General features: G+C 36.0%; 1 protein-coding gene across 1 annotated transcript in view; it reads right to left on the minus strand.

Annotated features, from left to right (window-relative positions):
- PDE3A (phosphodiesterase 3A) overlaps positions 1-18897 on the minus strand; it is a gene marked incomplete at its 5' end in the record, with an annotated part of 247394 nt that overhangs the window by 89331 nt on the left and 139166 nt on the right. Inside the window, one exon of the mRNA XM_081114514.1 lies at positions 6693-6743. Coding sequence (XP_080970640.1) covers positions 6693-6743 — 51 coding nt within the window. The remainder of the gene's footprint in view (positions 1-6692; positions 6744-18897) is intronic.

The following is an 18897-nucleotide window of genomic DNA, read 5'->3' on the forward strand; positions in this document are numbered from 1 at the left end:
TTCTATTGCTCGCTATGACGTGTGCTGACCACCATGGGGTGGCGCGGAATTAAGGAAGGCCCCGGCTGGCAGCTGGCAGCCGCTAGGGACCCTACCTGTGCATGAATTTCGTGCACTGGGCCTCTAGTGGTTTTATAATTAATGAACAACAAAATCTTACTGTATGCCAAAGTGCATAAAATCACCCAGAACACAGTAAAAATTATTTCTTTTTGTCAGGTATTGCAATTCAAAGATAAAGTGAATGTTGCAAGTTAGCATATCTTTCTTCTGTTATTCTAGCAAGTGGAAAGCAAAACTTTTGAGCTGCAAGATTAGTTTCCAGAATGTCTGTATTTTATAGGAACTTAAATGCAACATACCTTAAATGCAAAATACTTGCATTAAGTTTCTTAATGTTTACATCAAAATATATTAAAATATAATTAAAGATGAAAATGCAAAAGTGGTCAGAAACAACTTGTGGCTTACGGTGCTAGATTTATTTTTATTTTTTTCAGAGTATGCTTCTGTGCACTTAGTAAATATGACTATTTCTTAAGCTATTTACTGCTCCTGCAGATAAATACTGGTCATCTATAATGCTTATTTCACTTCTTCATTTTGTTTCATATAACGTACCAGAAGGTTCTGACTTGGCAAAAGCAAGCATAGGCAATGTATGTGTCATAGAAATGATATCTACAGTCCCCAAGAAAAGGTCATCCAATAAGTATTAAACATGTTTACTAATCTATAAGCAAGGGGGTGCATAAATGCTAGTGGCAACTCCTGCTTTTATTTCTGTGGACTTGTTTGATTCCAGTTCATCGATGCCATTTTAGAGGGACCAGAACCTTTAATAAAGAGTGACTTATTCAAGGTCATCCATTAGTTCACTTGAATCACGTGTTCTGTGCAACCACTGCCTGGCCAGAGCCACGTTCTCTCTTAGGCTGCTCCTCTGAATCACTTGAATGCTTAGAGTGTGGAAAGAGTGCATTTTTTCCTCCTAGTTGTCTAGGACATGATTCTACTGTGAGTAAACTACCTCACAATGAAATGAATATGCTCTTTAAAATTACTGTTTGGTAGATGTAAAGATGGCACCTAAAAGCGTGAAAGCATAAATGCTTGGAGAAGCATTTTTTCCATATGAAGTGTCAGATTAATCAGTAAATATTTACTTATTATCTCCTATGTGAATGGCAAAGACAGTATGCTGTACTCTCAGTAGTTCTCAACCAGAAGCAATTTTTTTTCTCCTGGGTACACTTGATAATGTCTGCAGATATTATTCATTATCACAACTACAGGATGGGGAGTTTGCTGCTGGCATCTACTGGGGAGAGACCAGGATGCTTGAAAGGTAATAAACCCCTGGGTTCGTTTGTTAACGACAAACACCATTTTCTTATCTCTGAGGACAAAGGCAAAGAAAAATGTACCTGCATCTCCTGACATTGTGGATGCTGTGAACATTTTCAAAAATATTCTCACCAGGACAAGTTTTCCAAGACTGTGTCATGTAAAGTTTGTCAATGCAAATTAAAGACATAACACTAAACTACAACTAGATTCAAAACAATTTCAGAGAATGAGGGGTGGAAAGTAAATAAGATTGCCCAAGAGCGTAGATCTGCTTAATGGGTTAAATTAAAAATACTTAGAGGAGAATTGAATGAACAAAATGGGTATGCAATTTTTTTAATTTACTTCATATAACGTAGCAGAAGTTTGGGTTTTAACAAAAACAAACACAAGGTATATCGCATATCATGTGAATCATGTCCATAGTCCCTAAGACAAGAGGGTCTTCCAATAAGTATTAAACTACCAGGTCCTTCCTTTCCTGCACTATTGTATGAGATTAAAAGGCCTCTCCTGAGATGTGTAGAACCCAGATATATATTTGGTGTGTGATCCCTGCCCATACAAACAAAATTCAACCACATTTCACAACACAACAACCAAAAAAAAAAAAAAAAAAAAAAAAAGAAGGAAAGAAAGAAAAACAAACTTTCCTTGGAGAGTCACCAAAAAAAATTATTATTGCAACAATTCCTAAACTAGCAGTAACAATTGTTAGGTTTATATATGAAAAAGTGAAAAAGTGAAAAAGGAGAAGGAAGTGCAAGTGAAAAGCACTATGTTTGTGGAAAAAGCTGCATCTGGGGCATGAATGATTCTTTGGCAAAACATAGGGCATTTGGGAAATGTAATGATGGACTCCCATTCTACTCACATTAATCCTTGGAATACATTTCTGGGAAATCTGGATGGTTGTATTTCTAAATGTACTAAGTGGAGTTAACTTTAATAAATGTATATGGCGTTATTCTAGGTAAGTCTGAAGGCATTTAAATTCCTCTTCACATTGTCTTCTCAGAAACAAATTATTTAACCCAGAAAAGAACTGGTCTGTCACCAAATTAGACCACTAAGAGGCAAATCCTTAGGTTCATCAACTTTAGGAACTAGTTATCGACAGACTTTCTCTTGAATACCCAAGGAGAAAAGAAACTGAAGTATAACTTCCCATTGAAATTCATCCTTGAGATTAAAAATAGTGCAGCAAAAGCTAACTTAACTAGGTAGGTGCTTCTATTTCTAGTTTTATTTGGAGACTCCAGTACATGGTAGACAATGAAAGCCATGTTTTTCAAGCATACTGACAGCCTGATGTATCTAATAACATTTTCCCCACCAGAATGTTCAGCTATCTTCTTCTATTGTGCATGCAATACTTCAATGAAAAAGCTGTTTCTTCCATAAGAAGTCTTAAGTCTATTTGATAAGGCCTGGCTGGAAGTCAGTAAGTCATCAATAATATACTAAATGACTAAAGAACCTACTAGTCTCTAACTATGGATACATAAGGGTCAGCTTGTTCCTAGTATATTAAAATGTTAGGAAATTTACAAATTCACACTTTGAAGTAATTTTTTCCTACAAAGACCCTCAACTAAGTTATAAGTAAATTAGGGCTCTGTGGAACCTCCCCCACTCCCCGACCCAGCACTTTCAGCTTTTCAAAGGAGATAAATTTTCTAGTGCCTCTCTCAACTTCCCACTGGAAAACTTTTCCTCAAGAATTTAAAAGAAAAAAAAATGCAACTAATTGCCTTCTGAGAATTTCTTCCCCTGACTTCATTTGGTATTACTGGGAATGCTGCCAGATGAAGGAGTTCTGCATGCTGCTGGAAGTTTATTTATCCTTTAGCATCTTCCCTAATTTGGATGATCTACTACTTGAAAGAACATTCTTTTTTTTTTTTTAAAGAAGAATCAGTCTGAGAGATGTGAGTGAGTTGACAAATTATGTCATGAAAATTATTGAGAATAAATAAATGCATGTGAATTTAAATTCTTGCTGAGTCTAAAGAGTCATAAGCAATTACATGTTAGACTTTATTTGAAGCAATATATGTATTTTTTTAAAGTCAGAAAGATTTGATATGAAAGGTACACCTTCATATCCTCTGTGATAATGCACATATGATATAATTTAGGAGGATTAGGACAAATCTGACACAATCTCTTATTTAGTAAGCATGTCGGGGGAAAGCCAGGCAATACTAGCTTATTTTTTCCTTTATCCTCTGAAGTCAGGCTGACTTTAGATAAAGTTATATGCTTTTGAAGGCCAACGTTGTTTAGTTCATTTTTGAGTCCTCCAAGGCTCAAAAAATGCCTGGCACATATTGGTGTTTTTTGAATCATGTAAAATAGGTTAAAATTTGTCTTGAAGTCCAACCTCTCACATCTGTAACAGCTGTCTGCTTTCTACTAGGTATTTCTTGATGATCAGACATCATGCCCCTATCACAGTTTGCTTATATATTTAATATCACATCTGCTAGTCTGAACTACATGCAAATTATATACAGAGTGGGGCAAAAGGAGGTGTACAGTTGTGAGTCTGCAAAAAAGTTTATTCTTGCCATATTATTTATTAATTATTGTATTATCTCCCACACAAACAACTGTGTTTAAGTATTGCTCTGTTTCCAACCATAACTTTTGAGCTTCTAGAAAGCAGTACCCTTGTCATTCAATTTTTTCAAAGTTATATCTACAATAGTGCTCTACACTTAGTCAGTGCTTAAAATCTGTCTTCATTGAAACTAAACTGAGATGGAATTTGAGCAAGGCCTTGGGGTATTAATAAAATATTAAGAGATCTGTGTTCAAGTCCAGTCTGTCTGGAATTCCTTTGGAATTGCTGAAAGGCTTTTGACTAGACTTCTAGTCCAAGGAAATATAGCAAGATTAAAAAAAATCAATAATCTAAAACATACATACAATGTATTTCCCCCCAATGAAAATTACAATTAGATAAGAAGTTATTACTCAATGCTTAATTTATTTATCTGAAATCCCCTCCCCCCCGAAGTTTTTTGTTGAAGCTGTTATTGTTTTTATTTTTTGGTGCATGTTTTGCTTTTTACCTTGATAATTTTTTTTTCTGAGTTGAAGTAAAGTGAGGCAAAGGTGTACTACATTTGGAATAGTTATTTAGCTAGTTGAGAGGTCTAAGAAAGACCTTGATGCTGATAATAGCAATTCATGCAAGAATGTTCTAAGTGCTTTTGCTGTTTTGAACCATTTCAACCTTTTAAATATAATCAACGTTATTTATGAACATATTTTGTGAGTGTATGTAGAATTCTGAAGTTTTATAGCTATATGCAATACACTGAATTTTTAAAAACTTTCATTCTGGGGTTTTTATGCTTAATGTTAACACAACACTGTACTTTTATAACAATTTTTTCAATTAATATTGACAATCCAAACCTGAAGATAACTTATATTCAAATAGGTCATGATAAGAGTAAATATTAAACAAGTTTAACATTACATTACTTTGAAGGGACATGTCATAAGCAAGTAACTTGGCATGTTTGAATACCAAAATGTCTTTGATGGCATTAACCAGAAACCATGGTGGCATTTCTTACTTGTGCTCATCTTTACTTTTTATTGCTTTAGAATCACAAAGTTTTTAACATACATTAATTTCATCATTTCATTAATGACTTTGCAGTATATTCTGATTTAAAATCCTATATAATATAAGCCTAATATGCTAAGTGTCCAGTCATCTGGTCGTCTGTTCAACCAAAGTGTAATATGCTAATGATAGGCTAAGGCTGCTCAACTGCTAGCTATGATGTGCACTGACCACCAGAGGGCAGACAGTCGACTGGTCAACCAGTTGCCATGAATGTGCACTGACCTCCAGGGGGCAGACACTCCGACTGATAGGTTAGCTTGTTGCTGGGGTCTGGCCAATCAGGACTGAGCGAGACAGTCTGGACACACCCTGGAGCCCTCCCGTGGCCCCTTCCTGGCTGGCCAACCTCCCGCATCCCTCCCTGGCCCTGATCATGCACCGGTGGGGCCCCTGGGCTTGGCCTGCACCCTCTTGCATTCCGAGACCCCTCAGGGGATGACAGAGAGCTGGTTTTGGCCCAATCCTGCAGGCCAGTCCAAAGGACCCCACTGGTGGATGAATTCATGCACCGGGCCTCTAGTATTATGATATGGACAGAGGGAGAGTAGCTGCCAGAGAAATGGAGGAGAAGTGAGAGGTAGGAAAAACCAAGGCATAAATTCTTCTGGGTAATCCTAATTTAACTGGATTTACTAGTCAAATTGATAATGAACAAAAATAAAACCACAGCTATTAGAATAACAACTGGAAACAATTGACTGACTTGGTTTTATTTTCCCAGGGACCCAAATTAAATAGTTAACCACGTAAACGTAATCACTGCATAGGTCCAGGTCAGTGCTGTCAAACGCCGGGAGAATCTCACATTCCATAATGAACTTTCATAGACAATATCGCCCATTCAACTCTCTTTTAACCATATTTCTTAGTGGCAAGTGCAAAATGTGAGCAGCAGAGGTAAACATGTCCCATCTACTTCATTTTCATTTGGCATGTTTATCATCAGATAAACTCCGGCTGCTATGAAATAAATAATTTTTATATTTCTTCACAAAATATCCTGGGAGGAGAGATAATTTTCTGAAGCTAAAAACTCAGCCTTTATTCTGTCAGGCAAAGTAATTATGGAAGCAAAAACAAATCCACATTGTCTAATTAGGTCATTAAAAAGCATAAATGCGTCATGGAAGCTTTTCTCCTTGCCTAAGACATCAAGTAAGACAATGAAAACAGTCTGGTAATATAGAAAGGTTTAGAATTTGTTTCTTTTCAAAATAATAGGTCCTTTCATCTTTCTATTTCCCTAAGACGAAGACAGTTAATTTACAGACAAAATCTGTAATTAGTTCAGGGTTTAGTCTGATTATATTTCAAAATATTTAACCAAACACAGGAAGATAGAGAAAAGAAGAAATACATAGAAAAATTATCAAAGGAAGTGAATAAAATCAAGAGAGTGAGTTGCTGATCAAAATGTGTTTGGCAGAGACAAGATGCGTATAAAATCTGCATTCATAAAAACACAGCCAATTTGGGATACCAGAAAGCTCTGAGAAGGAATACACTGGCCTCTGCTTTTGGGATTTGAAACCAGACTTTAATTATAGCTAACTTAAGTAAAAACAAATGGCATGATTATTTTGCCTCTTCCTCTATTTCTTCTTATTTTTTTTTTTTGATTTTTAGAAATCTCATGGCTCAAAGTGTTAAGACATAAAATGCAAAAAAGACACAGAAAAAGAAAATAACCTACCTGTGATCCTCTTGGCCCTCGTTTGTGGTCCCATTCTGAATGCCCCATGAGCTGTAAGATAATATAATAATTACAGTAAATTAAATGATACTTATTTTACATGGCAAATATTTTTACTCTTTCTTTAAAGAATAGGCTTTTGAAATGTATGTTTTAATAGTAATGTATTAAATAGTCATCATGAATAAATGAACATACATGAAGTAATAAACTTCTGGTTTAATAGGTAATATTTCAACTGCTAGTAGTTATGAAGATATTTTAATATCACTGTGTGACAAAAAGAGTTTGCTAATGGACAGCTTTACAGTTCATTGTAAGAAACACCCTGAACAGACATTAAACCATGTTAAGCTTTATTTACATACTAGAGGTCCAGTGCATGAAATTTGTGCAAGAGTCCAGTACACTTACTACTCATGAATACTCCTGCCACTAACAATCTAGCTCACTAATAAGGTATACTATACATCATATTTATATACATTATCATCTCCATATAATAGCATGACTTCAGTAGATGTAATGACAAAGAAACTATTAACAAAGCAACAAAAAATAATATACCTTAGAACATTATTAAAAAATGTTTGATAACCATATACAAAAAATGGTAAAGAAGTCTGAATTCTATAAAAATTTCAAGTGTTCAGTTGTACCCAAAGAAATTTACAGGTTTAACTCAATTTCAATCAAAAGCTAATTGTACTTTTCAAGAAAATTAAAAACACACACCCAATAACCTAATTTTATCTGAGAGAATAAACTTAAATGAATCAGAAAAATATTAGAAAAGATAAAAGTGACATAGTGGTCATTAAAATATATTATAACATTTAAATGGATTATGGGATAGTGATTTTAAGACTCAAAATATAAATGAATGAGATGTATTCAGCTCCTTATTTTTGAAATGAACTCAAGTATATGTAGCAAAAAAATATGAAAAAGAAAATTAAAAAATAAATGGGTATTTGATGAGTTATTCAACAAATGAAAGCATAATAATAGAGTCTTTGGACTGAACCTTATAAAATATAAACAAATATAAATTCTAGACAGATAAAAATATTTAAATTTTAAAAATATGAAACCATCAGTATAAAATAGAATAAAATCCAGTCATATACTATCTTGGAATGTAGAAAGATTTTCTAATTTATTAAAAAACACACACGAAGGTTCAATAGATCCACTATATAAAATCTTCAAATGTTACCACAAATACCACATTGATGAAAGATCTGCAGTAAATGAATAATGTATTCCAGTATATTAAGAGTTCTAAAAAATTCAATTAAATATAATACTAGTAGATAACTGGGGGAATTTACAGATAGGGACAATTTACAGGATGAATATCAATAGTCAGTAGACTCATGCTAAAAACGTAATTTTACTGAAAGTGAAAAATTTCCATATAAACATAGACTCATTAGCACCATCACTTACTACAAGATAAATTTGTTAATTAACAAACCAGGACTTATAAAATAAACCTCCCAAAATTTACTCTCTAAATCTGACTTTTTCCTTTGAAGCATAAAACAGTAAAATTGGCCAAAATTTATCTATCAGAGATAATTATTTTCCCAGAATTATACAAGAGGCAAATGGGAGAAATTTAGGGTAAAGGAAGTCTATTCTATTACTAGAGGCCCGATGCACAAAATTTGTGCAAGAGTAGGCTTTCCTTCCCCGGCTGCACATATCTGTGCACATTGAAAGCAAATTAATAAGAAGGTGGCTGGGGGGATGGGACTGGGCAAGACAGGCCAGACATGCCCTGGAGCCAACCTCCTGCGGTCCCTCCCTGGCTGGTTGCACCTGGAGCAGCACCACAGCTTGAAGGGCATCTGAAGAGTAAGTGGATCCCTTCAGCAGGTGGGGTCCCTTGGCCTGGTGGAATCACAGGGCCCTGAGAGGAATCAGGTTCCCTCCTCTCTGTTTCTGGGGTGCATCACCCGAGAACCGCCACTGCCAAGTCACAGCACTGTGTTGAGCATCTGCCCCCTGGTGGTCATTGTTCATCAAATCTACCAGCCGGTTGGATGGTAAGATGGTTGCTTAGTCTTTTATATACATAAATATTTTAATATCATTAATACTAGAAGCCTGGTGTACGAAATTCGTGCATGGGCGGGTTGGGGGTGGGGGCTGTGTGTGTCCCTCAGCCCAGCCTGTATCTTCTTCAATCTGGGACCCCTCAAGGGATGTCTGACTACCCATTTAGGCCTGATTCCACTGGGATCGGGCCTAAATGGGCAGTCGGACATCTCTCTCACAATCCAGGACTGCTGGCTCCCAACTGCACGCCTGCCTGCCTGCCTGATTGCCCCTAACTGCTTCTGCCTGCCAGCCTGATCACCCCCTAACCATTCCCCTGCAGCCTGATCAATGCCTAACTGCTCCCCTGCCAGCCCAATTGCCCCTAACTGCCCTTCCCTGCCAGCCAGGTCACACCCAACTGCCCACCCCTGCTGGCCCGGTTGCCCCCAACTGCCCTCCCTTGCCAGCCTGATCACCCCTAACTTCCCTCCCCTGCCAGCCCGATTTCCCCTAACTGCCCTCCCCTGCTGGCCTGGTCCCCCCCAACTGCACTCCCCTGCAGGCCTTGTCCCTCCTGACTGCCCTCCCCTGCCGGCCATCTTGTGTCCACATGGGGCGGCCATCTTGTGTGTTGGAGTGATGGTCAATTTGCATATTACCTCTTTACTACATAGGCTATAAATTTGTGCAAGCATAGGCCTTTCTTCCCTCGGCTGCCTAGCACTAGCTTCCCTCTGGCACCCGTTACCTGGGCTTCCCTCGCAGCCCCGGCTTTATCAGGAAGGTAGTCTGAAAGGAAATCTGGCCTAATTAGCATATTATGCTTTTATTATTATAGATATTTTAATGATCTGAGTTGACCAAGCATGTGGTAATATTTTTAGATGTATCCTGTTATTACTTTCTTCAAAGTAATGCAAAGTTATAAAAATCTGTATGCTAAGTAAAATATAATCTAAAAAGAAATGAACTCAAATGATAAATGAGATACTGGAACATTCTTATTCAATAGAAATCAATAGGGTATTTTTCCCTTTGCACTTGAGGAAATCACACAAGGGCTTTAACATTTAAACTCTATTTTGAATTAAAATAATCGAAGCTGAAAATCAGTATTAATTATTTCAGTTGGTGTATGTGGTTTGTTATATTATTTTCTATATTTTTTTTTTAAATGCAAAGAAAGAGGTGGTGCTGTGGGCTGGATAGGATGTCGGGCCCTCGTACCTCTCCATACCTGGCACAGATGGGATGCTGGGTGGAGAGTGGGGAAGTGAGGATTCACTTCATATTAGCACATGATAGCATATGAATATTTATCCTATTTACATATGGAATTTATTTTGCTGTCATAAGAACACTGTTCTCAGAGCATGGACCAAAGACTAAAATAGGCAGAATGTTTTCAGTATTCCTTAAAAAATATTCATAAACTAATACAAAATAATATTAAATGTAAAAATATATATACTTTTGATTAAATGAAGAAAGTGTTTAAGGTGGTAAATTCTATGTTATGTATATTTTGCCACAATAAAAAACAAAAAAAAACACACAAAAGCTGTACCAAAAAGAAAACCCCCACCATGTGGTTAAACTGCCTGACTTACTTAATATTATAGATTAAATTAAAATTAAGCATTTGGGAACTGATACATATTTCTGTTAAAGCAGAACCACAGGGCTAGTGTTTTAGGAAGTGCAAAGATGCTTCTCTATCCCCACTCCCTTGACTAATGATTAAGACAAATGAAAATAATTGGTCAGTTATAATAAACAGTAAAGAGGAGAGCTTGCACAATGAAGTCAATGAATTTCAGAATTAAGCGCAAACTGATGTTGATGTTATATCAATGAGAAAGTCAAAACATCCTGGGAATCAAGCAGGTAGAATTAGTATTAAATTGCAGATGACCAAAGTAGTCATCTGACATTATCATGGGATTAGATAAAAGACATAAATGGGTCATGGACAATGAGGAACTGAAGTTGAAATTGTGGAATTATTATTTTCTTTTAGCAATTGAGTTCATCTGGGCTAAGCTTTCAAGATCAATGAGTAGCAGTATGATATCTAGGCGATTCTGGGAAAAGAGACAAAGTTTATTAACATGACACGATACTGCTTCTGGAGGAGGAATACCAATGATTTTAAGATTAGTTATAGAAAGGTGCTAGAAATGTAAAAACAGGGAGGGTACTGACACTGACACTAGAAAAATTATTAAAAAAGAGAAAACTGAAATATATTCTGGTTGATAAAAAGTATATGGCTGCTTAATTCAGTAAGGAAAAAAAGTTTGTCTCTCACCATCTATAAAAGATATTCTCATAGCTATTTAACTATGATTACTCCTCTGGGTAACAACATTTTAATAAGCATCTTACCAGAAGGTTTGGGATATACAGTTCACCAAGGTTATGCCTATATATGGCAAACAAAAATCTTTCCATCTGAGGAAGAAATTCTCTGGAAAACAACAACAACAACAAAAAAAACCCACTATCTTTCCTCCTTTCCTCATCCCCCATTAATATCAGGATAGGCAAAAGGAAGACCCTTATAATTATTCATAGGAAACAAGTATACTTCCTTGAAAAGAAATATAATCTGTTATATAAAGCATTTTGAAAATCCTAACTTCCTTGACACTGTCATTTTTATCCTTATGGAATAAATTCTTCACTCCCTCACTTTTATTTTTAATAATAAATTTCTACATCACAGCCTTCAGCTAAGAGTATGTTACACAGTACTGAGTGCCAAGGAAAACAAAACTGCTGCCAGACGCAAAATTTAAAAAGTTCACAAGAGAAGCAAAGGAGAAGGCAGCACGGAAACAAACGGCTCCATCCAAGCAGAGATATTTTTAATAATAGCATGAGAAACGAAGATAATTGAAAGTATATTTCTGTAGGTAAAATATTTACCTTCCTTGTTTATATAGTTTTCCCTCTGCTATTTTCTCCTATTTTTTTTTGGTATATATTATTTTAAAAAGCCTCTTTAGGGGCATCTTAGAAGAATAAATTTACCCTTGCTATTATCGAAGAGATGAAAGCTGCAAGAGAACTATGACTAGTAAAAAATTATTCTTTGCATGCACTTAAAAAAGCAAAAGGTCTGATATGAAAAGGGATAACTCTTGTTCTCCCGTTATTCTCAGGAAAACGATTCTCCTATTTCACTTGTGGAAAATGACTAAAACATCTTTTTGAAAAATGTATAAAAATACATATAAAGATATAACATTTCTCACACAACTCCCTCTCTTTATTTCATCCAATAATCACTAAATAAACATTTATCGTATGACTACTATGTTCAAGAAACTGTTCTAGGCACAACCTACGCCTATCAGTGAACAAACTAAGAGCCATCTCTATTCTGCTGGCACTGAGAATTCTAGTGAAGGAAGATCAAACACAAAGAAACAAACATATAATGTACCAGGTGATGATAAACCTGTAAAGAAGCTTGAAGTAGGGTAATGGCGGGTAAGGGCTAGGAACAGAACTAATTTATATAAGTATATCAGGGTAGTCCTTTCTGAAAGAGTGGTATTTTAGCCAGATATTGTATGAAGGGAGAGTGCCAGGCACACAGAGATCTGGAGAACAGACAGGCCAGGCTGAGCAAACAGAAGATGCAAAGACTGTACAATGGGAGTAGGAATGGTACCTCTGACTTATTTTAAGCCAAAATTTTAAAATGGGTTGGGTCTTTTTAGCCATAGGTATATTATTATATATTTTGTATTTATTCCCTTTCACTGGTATAAAATTGTCCAAAAGTTAACCAGTAGCTCCACTAATTAAAGATTACACTTTCTAGAGATAAACTAATGGACCAGGGATTCTCCCTTCCTCAAACCCTTGCTCAATTTCATTCAATACAATGAGAATTTGTGGAGCACGGACCACATCCTTCTACTAGTCATAGTTCATCGCACAATTTTGCTGGCCCTTTACATGTGTTTTGTTTTCAAACTCATAAAATGCATCAGAGCAGAGGCTCGCTGTTAACACCACTTACTATGCTATGCATGGAACTTTCAATTTGATAAGCAAATTACAGCTCCTTTGCCCCTGGCAGCTCCCTTTGGATTCTTCCCTTGGCATAATCTTCATTTTTTTTTTTTTTAATGAGTTTACTATGTATGTTTTCTCTCTCCAGAATTCCATGTGGAAAGATGGGTTTGGACTGCTCACTTCTCTGCCCACAGGGCTTACTGAATGGCAGTGGCCTGGCCTGGGAAGATTGGTGATTGACAGTTTGGGCCAGCTTAGCTCCTGTCTAGACCTTGCAAGGGAATAGCTCTTAATCCTTGGTGTATTTTTCCTTTTTCCTCTTGTTATCCATGGGGCAAGAAGCCCACACTGCATTGCACTCTGCAAAACATCGATACTGGAAGTCTGCCTTATGTATTAGGCTTAGGCCAAAGGTGTTAGCAGAATCCCTGAGGCTCCCACACATTGTCATCCACCCCTCCTGGGCTCTACATGGCATGTGGCACCTAGGAAGGCCTAATACAAAAGGCACTGAAAAAGACTGAACCTCCTTTATTATGAAATTTATAAACTGGGAGACTCCATCAGCTTCCTTTGAGGAAACCAGATTATCAGCAGCCTCAGTTCTTAGTCACAGCCCACCTTCATCACTCTCACTTCATCACATCACCCCAAACCCCAAACCCCAAACCCATCTGACTCTACAGCGCATCCAGTGATGGGGATGTTACTGAAAATTTCATAAGGAAACAGGACATGGTTACGTTACACAGAATACCATGGGAAGCCACAGAAATATTCATCATCGATCTACGAGGGTATTACAACGCTTTTTGTTGTTTTGTTTTGTTTTTTGGTGTTTTTCTTTATTCTTTTGGCAGCCATCACCACCTCTGCCCTTTCCTCTTGGGGTGGGGCAAGGAAGTAAGTCTTTCAGCTTACTGATCCCAGCCTTCAAAGCCTTGATAATCTTTCCCAGAACACAAATATCTTTTTATCATTCTCAGAAAAATTCAGTTTTCTCCCAGTATCCTCATCTTGAATCTGCAGACACATTGGCAGGAAAAAAAGAATTCTTTAGCATTGACTCTCTTAGCAAGCATTGAGAGCCTGAAAACAGTAAAGCACTAAAACACTGAAATTAAAGGGTATATTTTCCTTTCCATCCACTAGGCAGAGAATAAATCCCTGATACTGACGCTTAGGGCTCCAACCCAGCAGCCAGTAAAAAATTTTATAAATATTAGGGAATGAGAAAACTTCAAATAAGAGAGAAATCCAAATATGCTGGACTTTGAAAGGCCAGCCTCTCCAGTGCAAGTACTGTTTCTATTTCAGATAATGATGTTCCCACATTCCAGTTTAGAATGTTTCCATAATTCTATTTCTGTCCCTGTTATCATAATTACAATCATCACCCTAAACCTATATGTGGCCGCGGATGATACAAAGCTTCAATTATTTTTACTTAAAATATCTTGACTATCTGGGTCACATAGAATTTTTGTACTTTTATTTGTCCTACTGATAATGCAATCACAACAGTCTTGCATCGAAACACGGTGAGATACTTTATAGAGAAATGGTAATAGAGTCAAATAAGCTTGTGAAACTCTGCATAATATACTTACTCCTTGGATAGTCCCACATATTAGCATTGCTGACATTTGGGGGAGTCCTAAAGCAAAGGAACTTAATTCAACCAAATATTTCCAAAAGCACTTGATCATCCAGCACTTTGTTTCAAAAGAGATGAATGGTTCTCCATGGAACACATTTTGAGAAACATTTTTTGTACAGTTTTCTAAATGCTTTTCTTATCCATGATTTTCTTTCATCATTATTGAAAAGATAGAGGCATATGATCCTGATTTTATGGATATGAAAATGAATTAAAAGAGGTGAAACTGTAACATAACTAGCCAGTAGTTAAGCATGGATTATGCTAAGTGAAATAAGCCAGTCAGAGAAAGACAAGTACCATATTTCACTCATATGTGGAATTTAATATGTACAGTAGGTCCTTGGGTTATGCCGGAGATCCGTTCCTACAGCGCGACATAACGCGATTTTCACCGTAAGTCGGATCCCACCTACATAAGCACCTAAGTCACTCACATGGAGCACAGACCCAGCAGTAATGAAGTGAAACAGTAAAAAAAATTGAAAAGAAGGATAACAATTCCTGACCTTACTTGTGGCAAATAAATAATAAAAAAGATAAAGCACATATGCACATATGTCGAAATGATGGAACTTCTTTTTATATAAATTAATGGGAGATGGCGATGTAACCATGAAATGACGTACGTCGAGTCCAACATAACCCGAGGACTGTCTATAAATAAACTGATGAACAAAATAGAAACAGACTCAGATACAGAGAACAGACTGACAGCTGTCAGAGGAGAAAGGGCAACAATAACTCCAAAACACCAAAATAATAATAATGACAATAATAATAATAATACCAAAACAGACACATTCAACAGTATGGTGATTGCCAGAGGGAAAGGGGATGAGGGGGAGGAGGATGAGGGTAAAGGGGGAATAAATGGTGGCAAAAAGTGACTTGACTTTGGGTGGTGAGCACATGATACCGTATGCTGATGATGTGTTATAGAGTTGTACACTTGCAACCTGTATGGTTTTATTAACCAATGTTACCCCAATTAAACTGAATAAAAAATTAGGTCAAATGGCTGCAAATTATATACTTTTTTCCCTACTGTAAGACTTTTAACAATAAATAATTATTGAGTCCTAACCAAATCTCACAAAAGTAGATTGGTAAGGAAAAAGAAAAAGATATGAGATTTGGTTTGTGTTCATGGAACTCGTGGTGGTTAAATTGATGGATTTATTTCTCAAAAATTCATGTCACTCTCTAGTCTCCACCTCTTTAAAAAAACACTTTGAAATAAAATAAAATGTTAAATTTCCTAAAAATCTTATGTAAATACAAAAAATTAATAATCTTTTGAAATGTTGGCTATGCAATAAACTCAAAATATATAGAACATTATGTCAGATGTATACTTATGTTAAATTCTCTATTAGCACAACTCATAAAACACATTATTCATTCTTGCATTCAACTGCTCAACATTCATACGTACATTATTTTAACAAATATTTATTGGGTACCCACTATATATATAGCTCTGTGCTCTAGGTAAACATAACAAATGTTGAGCTTGTCAACTCAGAGGCATCACAGGATCCTGAAGTACCTTCTGAGTCATTAATAAAGTGTAGTGTAGTGGTTAAACATGTGGGCTCTAGAGATCAGATTGATTGGTTCAAATTCCATCTTTGACAAGATTTTCAGTCTTACTAGATATAGAACCTTGGACAATTAACTTAATTTATCTTTGCTTTAGCTTCCATATCTCCAGGATTTAGGCAATAATAGCACCTAATTCACATGGGTTTTGGCTGAATTAAATGAGTCATTATATAAAGAAGGCTTAGTCTAGCACCTAGTAATGCCTCATTAAATGTTACCTATTATTTCTATCACTGTTAATAATTACATGATATCCTCTAGTATTGTTGAATTCTAATTCTTTAAGAAAAGTATAATTCAGATGATATCTTTGGTAACTTTTTATTAAGTTAGAATGGAAGAATCCCATTCTTTGACCATGCCAATACACAATTTACAAACTTTTAGAAAATTTTTAAGTAAAACAAAACCATGCATTATTATTCAGAGTAACATGTAATACATGTACATGACCATAAAGTCTACTGAGTCTACAGAGTCATATTCAGATTTATTTTCTGCATAACAATTGGAAAATCCAAATTTTAACATTACTAGGTAACCCTGGTAAAAAGAGGCATGCAAAAATGAGATATCTTCCTGAGGCATAAAAATCAGCAAAAGACAAAGTCAGAAATAAGAGATGTTTGAAAAGATAATCTGAGGGAAAAGCAATGTGAGAGTCTGTTCAACATGGAAAAGACTTGCATATTCAGGTGTGTCATCTATTGGAAACAAAACCAAATTCCAAAGCAATCGATAGGCCTGAAAAAATAAGCAAATAAACTCAACTACAAAAAAAAACCCCAAAACAACCACCCACAAAATCCATGTAAATGTTTCTAAAATAACCACAATAAAAATGGATAATTACATGATCCTATATAATAAAAGGCTAATATGCAAATTGACTGAAAGGCTGAACTACCGGTTGCTATGACGCCCCAGGGGCGGATGCTCAATGCAGGAGCTGCCCCCTGGTGGTCAGTGCACTCCCATAGGGGGAGCACCGCTGAACCAGAAGCCAGGCTTACAGCTGGCGAGTGCAGTGGTGGTGACGGGAGCCTCTCCTGACTCTGGGGCAGCGCTAAGGATGTCCGTCAGTCAGATATTCCCTGAGGGCTCCTGGACTGCAAGAGGATGCAGGCCTGGCTGAGGGAACCCCTTCCCCCAAGTGCACGGATGTCATGCACTGGGACTCTAGTATATAATAAACTAATTACTCAGCCATAAAAAAGATGAACTATTGCCATTTGCAACAACATGGATGGATCTTGGGGGCATTATGCTCAGTGAAATGAGTAACATGAAATGAGACAAAAAACATATTATTTCACTCATATGTGGAATATAAAACAAAAAAGTAACAAAAGGACTAACAAAACAAACTCATAGTTACAGATGGACCGCGGGAGGGCTCCAGGGCCGTGTCTGGCCCATCTCGCTCAGTCCTAGTTGGCCAGACCCCAGCAGCAAGCTAACCTACCAGTCTAAGCATCTGCCCCTTGGTGGTCAGAATGGTAGCTACCGAAGGGGAAGAGAGGTGGGAGGAGGGAAAAGTGGATAAAGCGGGTCAAATATATGGTAACGGAAGGAAGCTAGACTACTGGTGTGAGCACACAATAGAGTATATAGATACCAAATTATAATGTTGTACACTTGAAATTTATATAATATTATTATTAACCAATTTTACCCCAATAAAAAAAGCTTTTAAGTTTTGAGCAGCAAAACAAAATGCAGTTTTCTAGTGAAATATTAAACAAAGAGTTATGGTTTTAATTTATTCCCTCTATCAACTTTATTTCAGGTGAAACTCAAATCTCTGAGCAGCACTGAATGTGGCTATCCATGTATATTTCACAGTTTACTACATTATCTCATGTATTATTTCTGTCAATTTGGGTAATTGAATAAAAGTCATTTTTTTTAAAAAAGGTCTCATTTACTATTTCTATCTCTTTACTTGTTGTTTTTAGAGTGGATCACTCTAACATTTCTGTTTCCCTATATATTCAGTTTCCTTTTATGCAATGCCACATGGAAGAACTCATTTAAGGCTATTTTCCCTAAGAAATTATTAAACCTCAGTCAAACTCACCAAGGCAACTTCATGGAACTATCTATAAAATCGATATTTCCTTAGAAGAAAAATTGGAAATCACAGGGAAAATAATGAAATCCAGACATAGCCTTAGTTGTGGCAAAAAGGTTGTAATTCAACAAGATGTATGAGGTCTTGCATTTGGAAAGTTTTGAGTTTTTCTTTTTCTTTTTCCTCCATCAAACATTTTCATATATTGCATGTGGTATAAACAACATACAATTTCTTAAACTATAGCATTACAATTAATAACGTGTTCTGAAAACAAGAAAATTACTTTGATTCTCAAATAGTGTACATTTGTGGACTTATAAAAATATTACTACTGTTTATAAGCTGTTACATATAGCAACAAAATGAAGTAAAGCAGAGGAAAACTCTCTACTTAAATCATCTTTTTTAAGAAAAGGTCTTAAAAACCAATACTGTTCTTTTTAATATTAAATCTCAATAATTCATGTGACTTAAGTTGAATCATCTTAAGTCTGATAAATGACTTAAAATACTGATTTCATTTTGATACAATTTCCTCTTAATGTGAGGTTACATTTTTCTAAAACACTTTTTTTGTAATATTTTTAGTCTTATTTTATTCAGTGCTTAACCATGTTTTTTCAACAGTTGAAATTCATTTTAATAATGCATTTTCTTAAACTCAATATATCCAATACATTATCATTTCAACAGATAATATTTTTTAAAAGGATAAATGAGATATTTTACATTCTGTCTTTCATACTTTGAAATCTGATGTAAGTGCAATTTTACACTTA

This window comes from Myotis nattereri (assembly GCF_964212035.1).
Source record: "Myotis nattereri genome assembly, chromosome: 2".
NCBI lineage: Eukaryota > Metazoa > Chordata > Mammalia > Chiroptera > Vespertilionidae > Myotis > Myotis nattereri.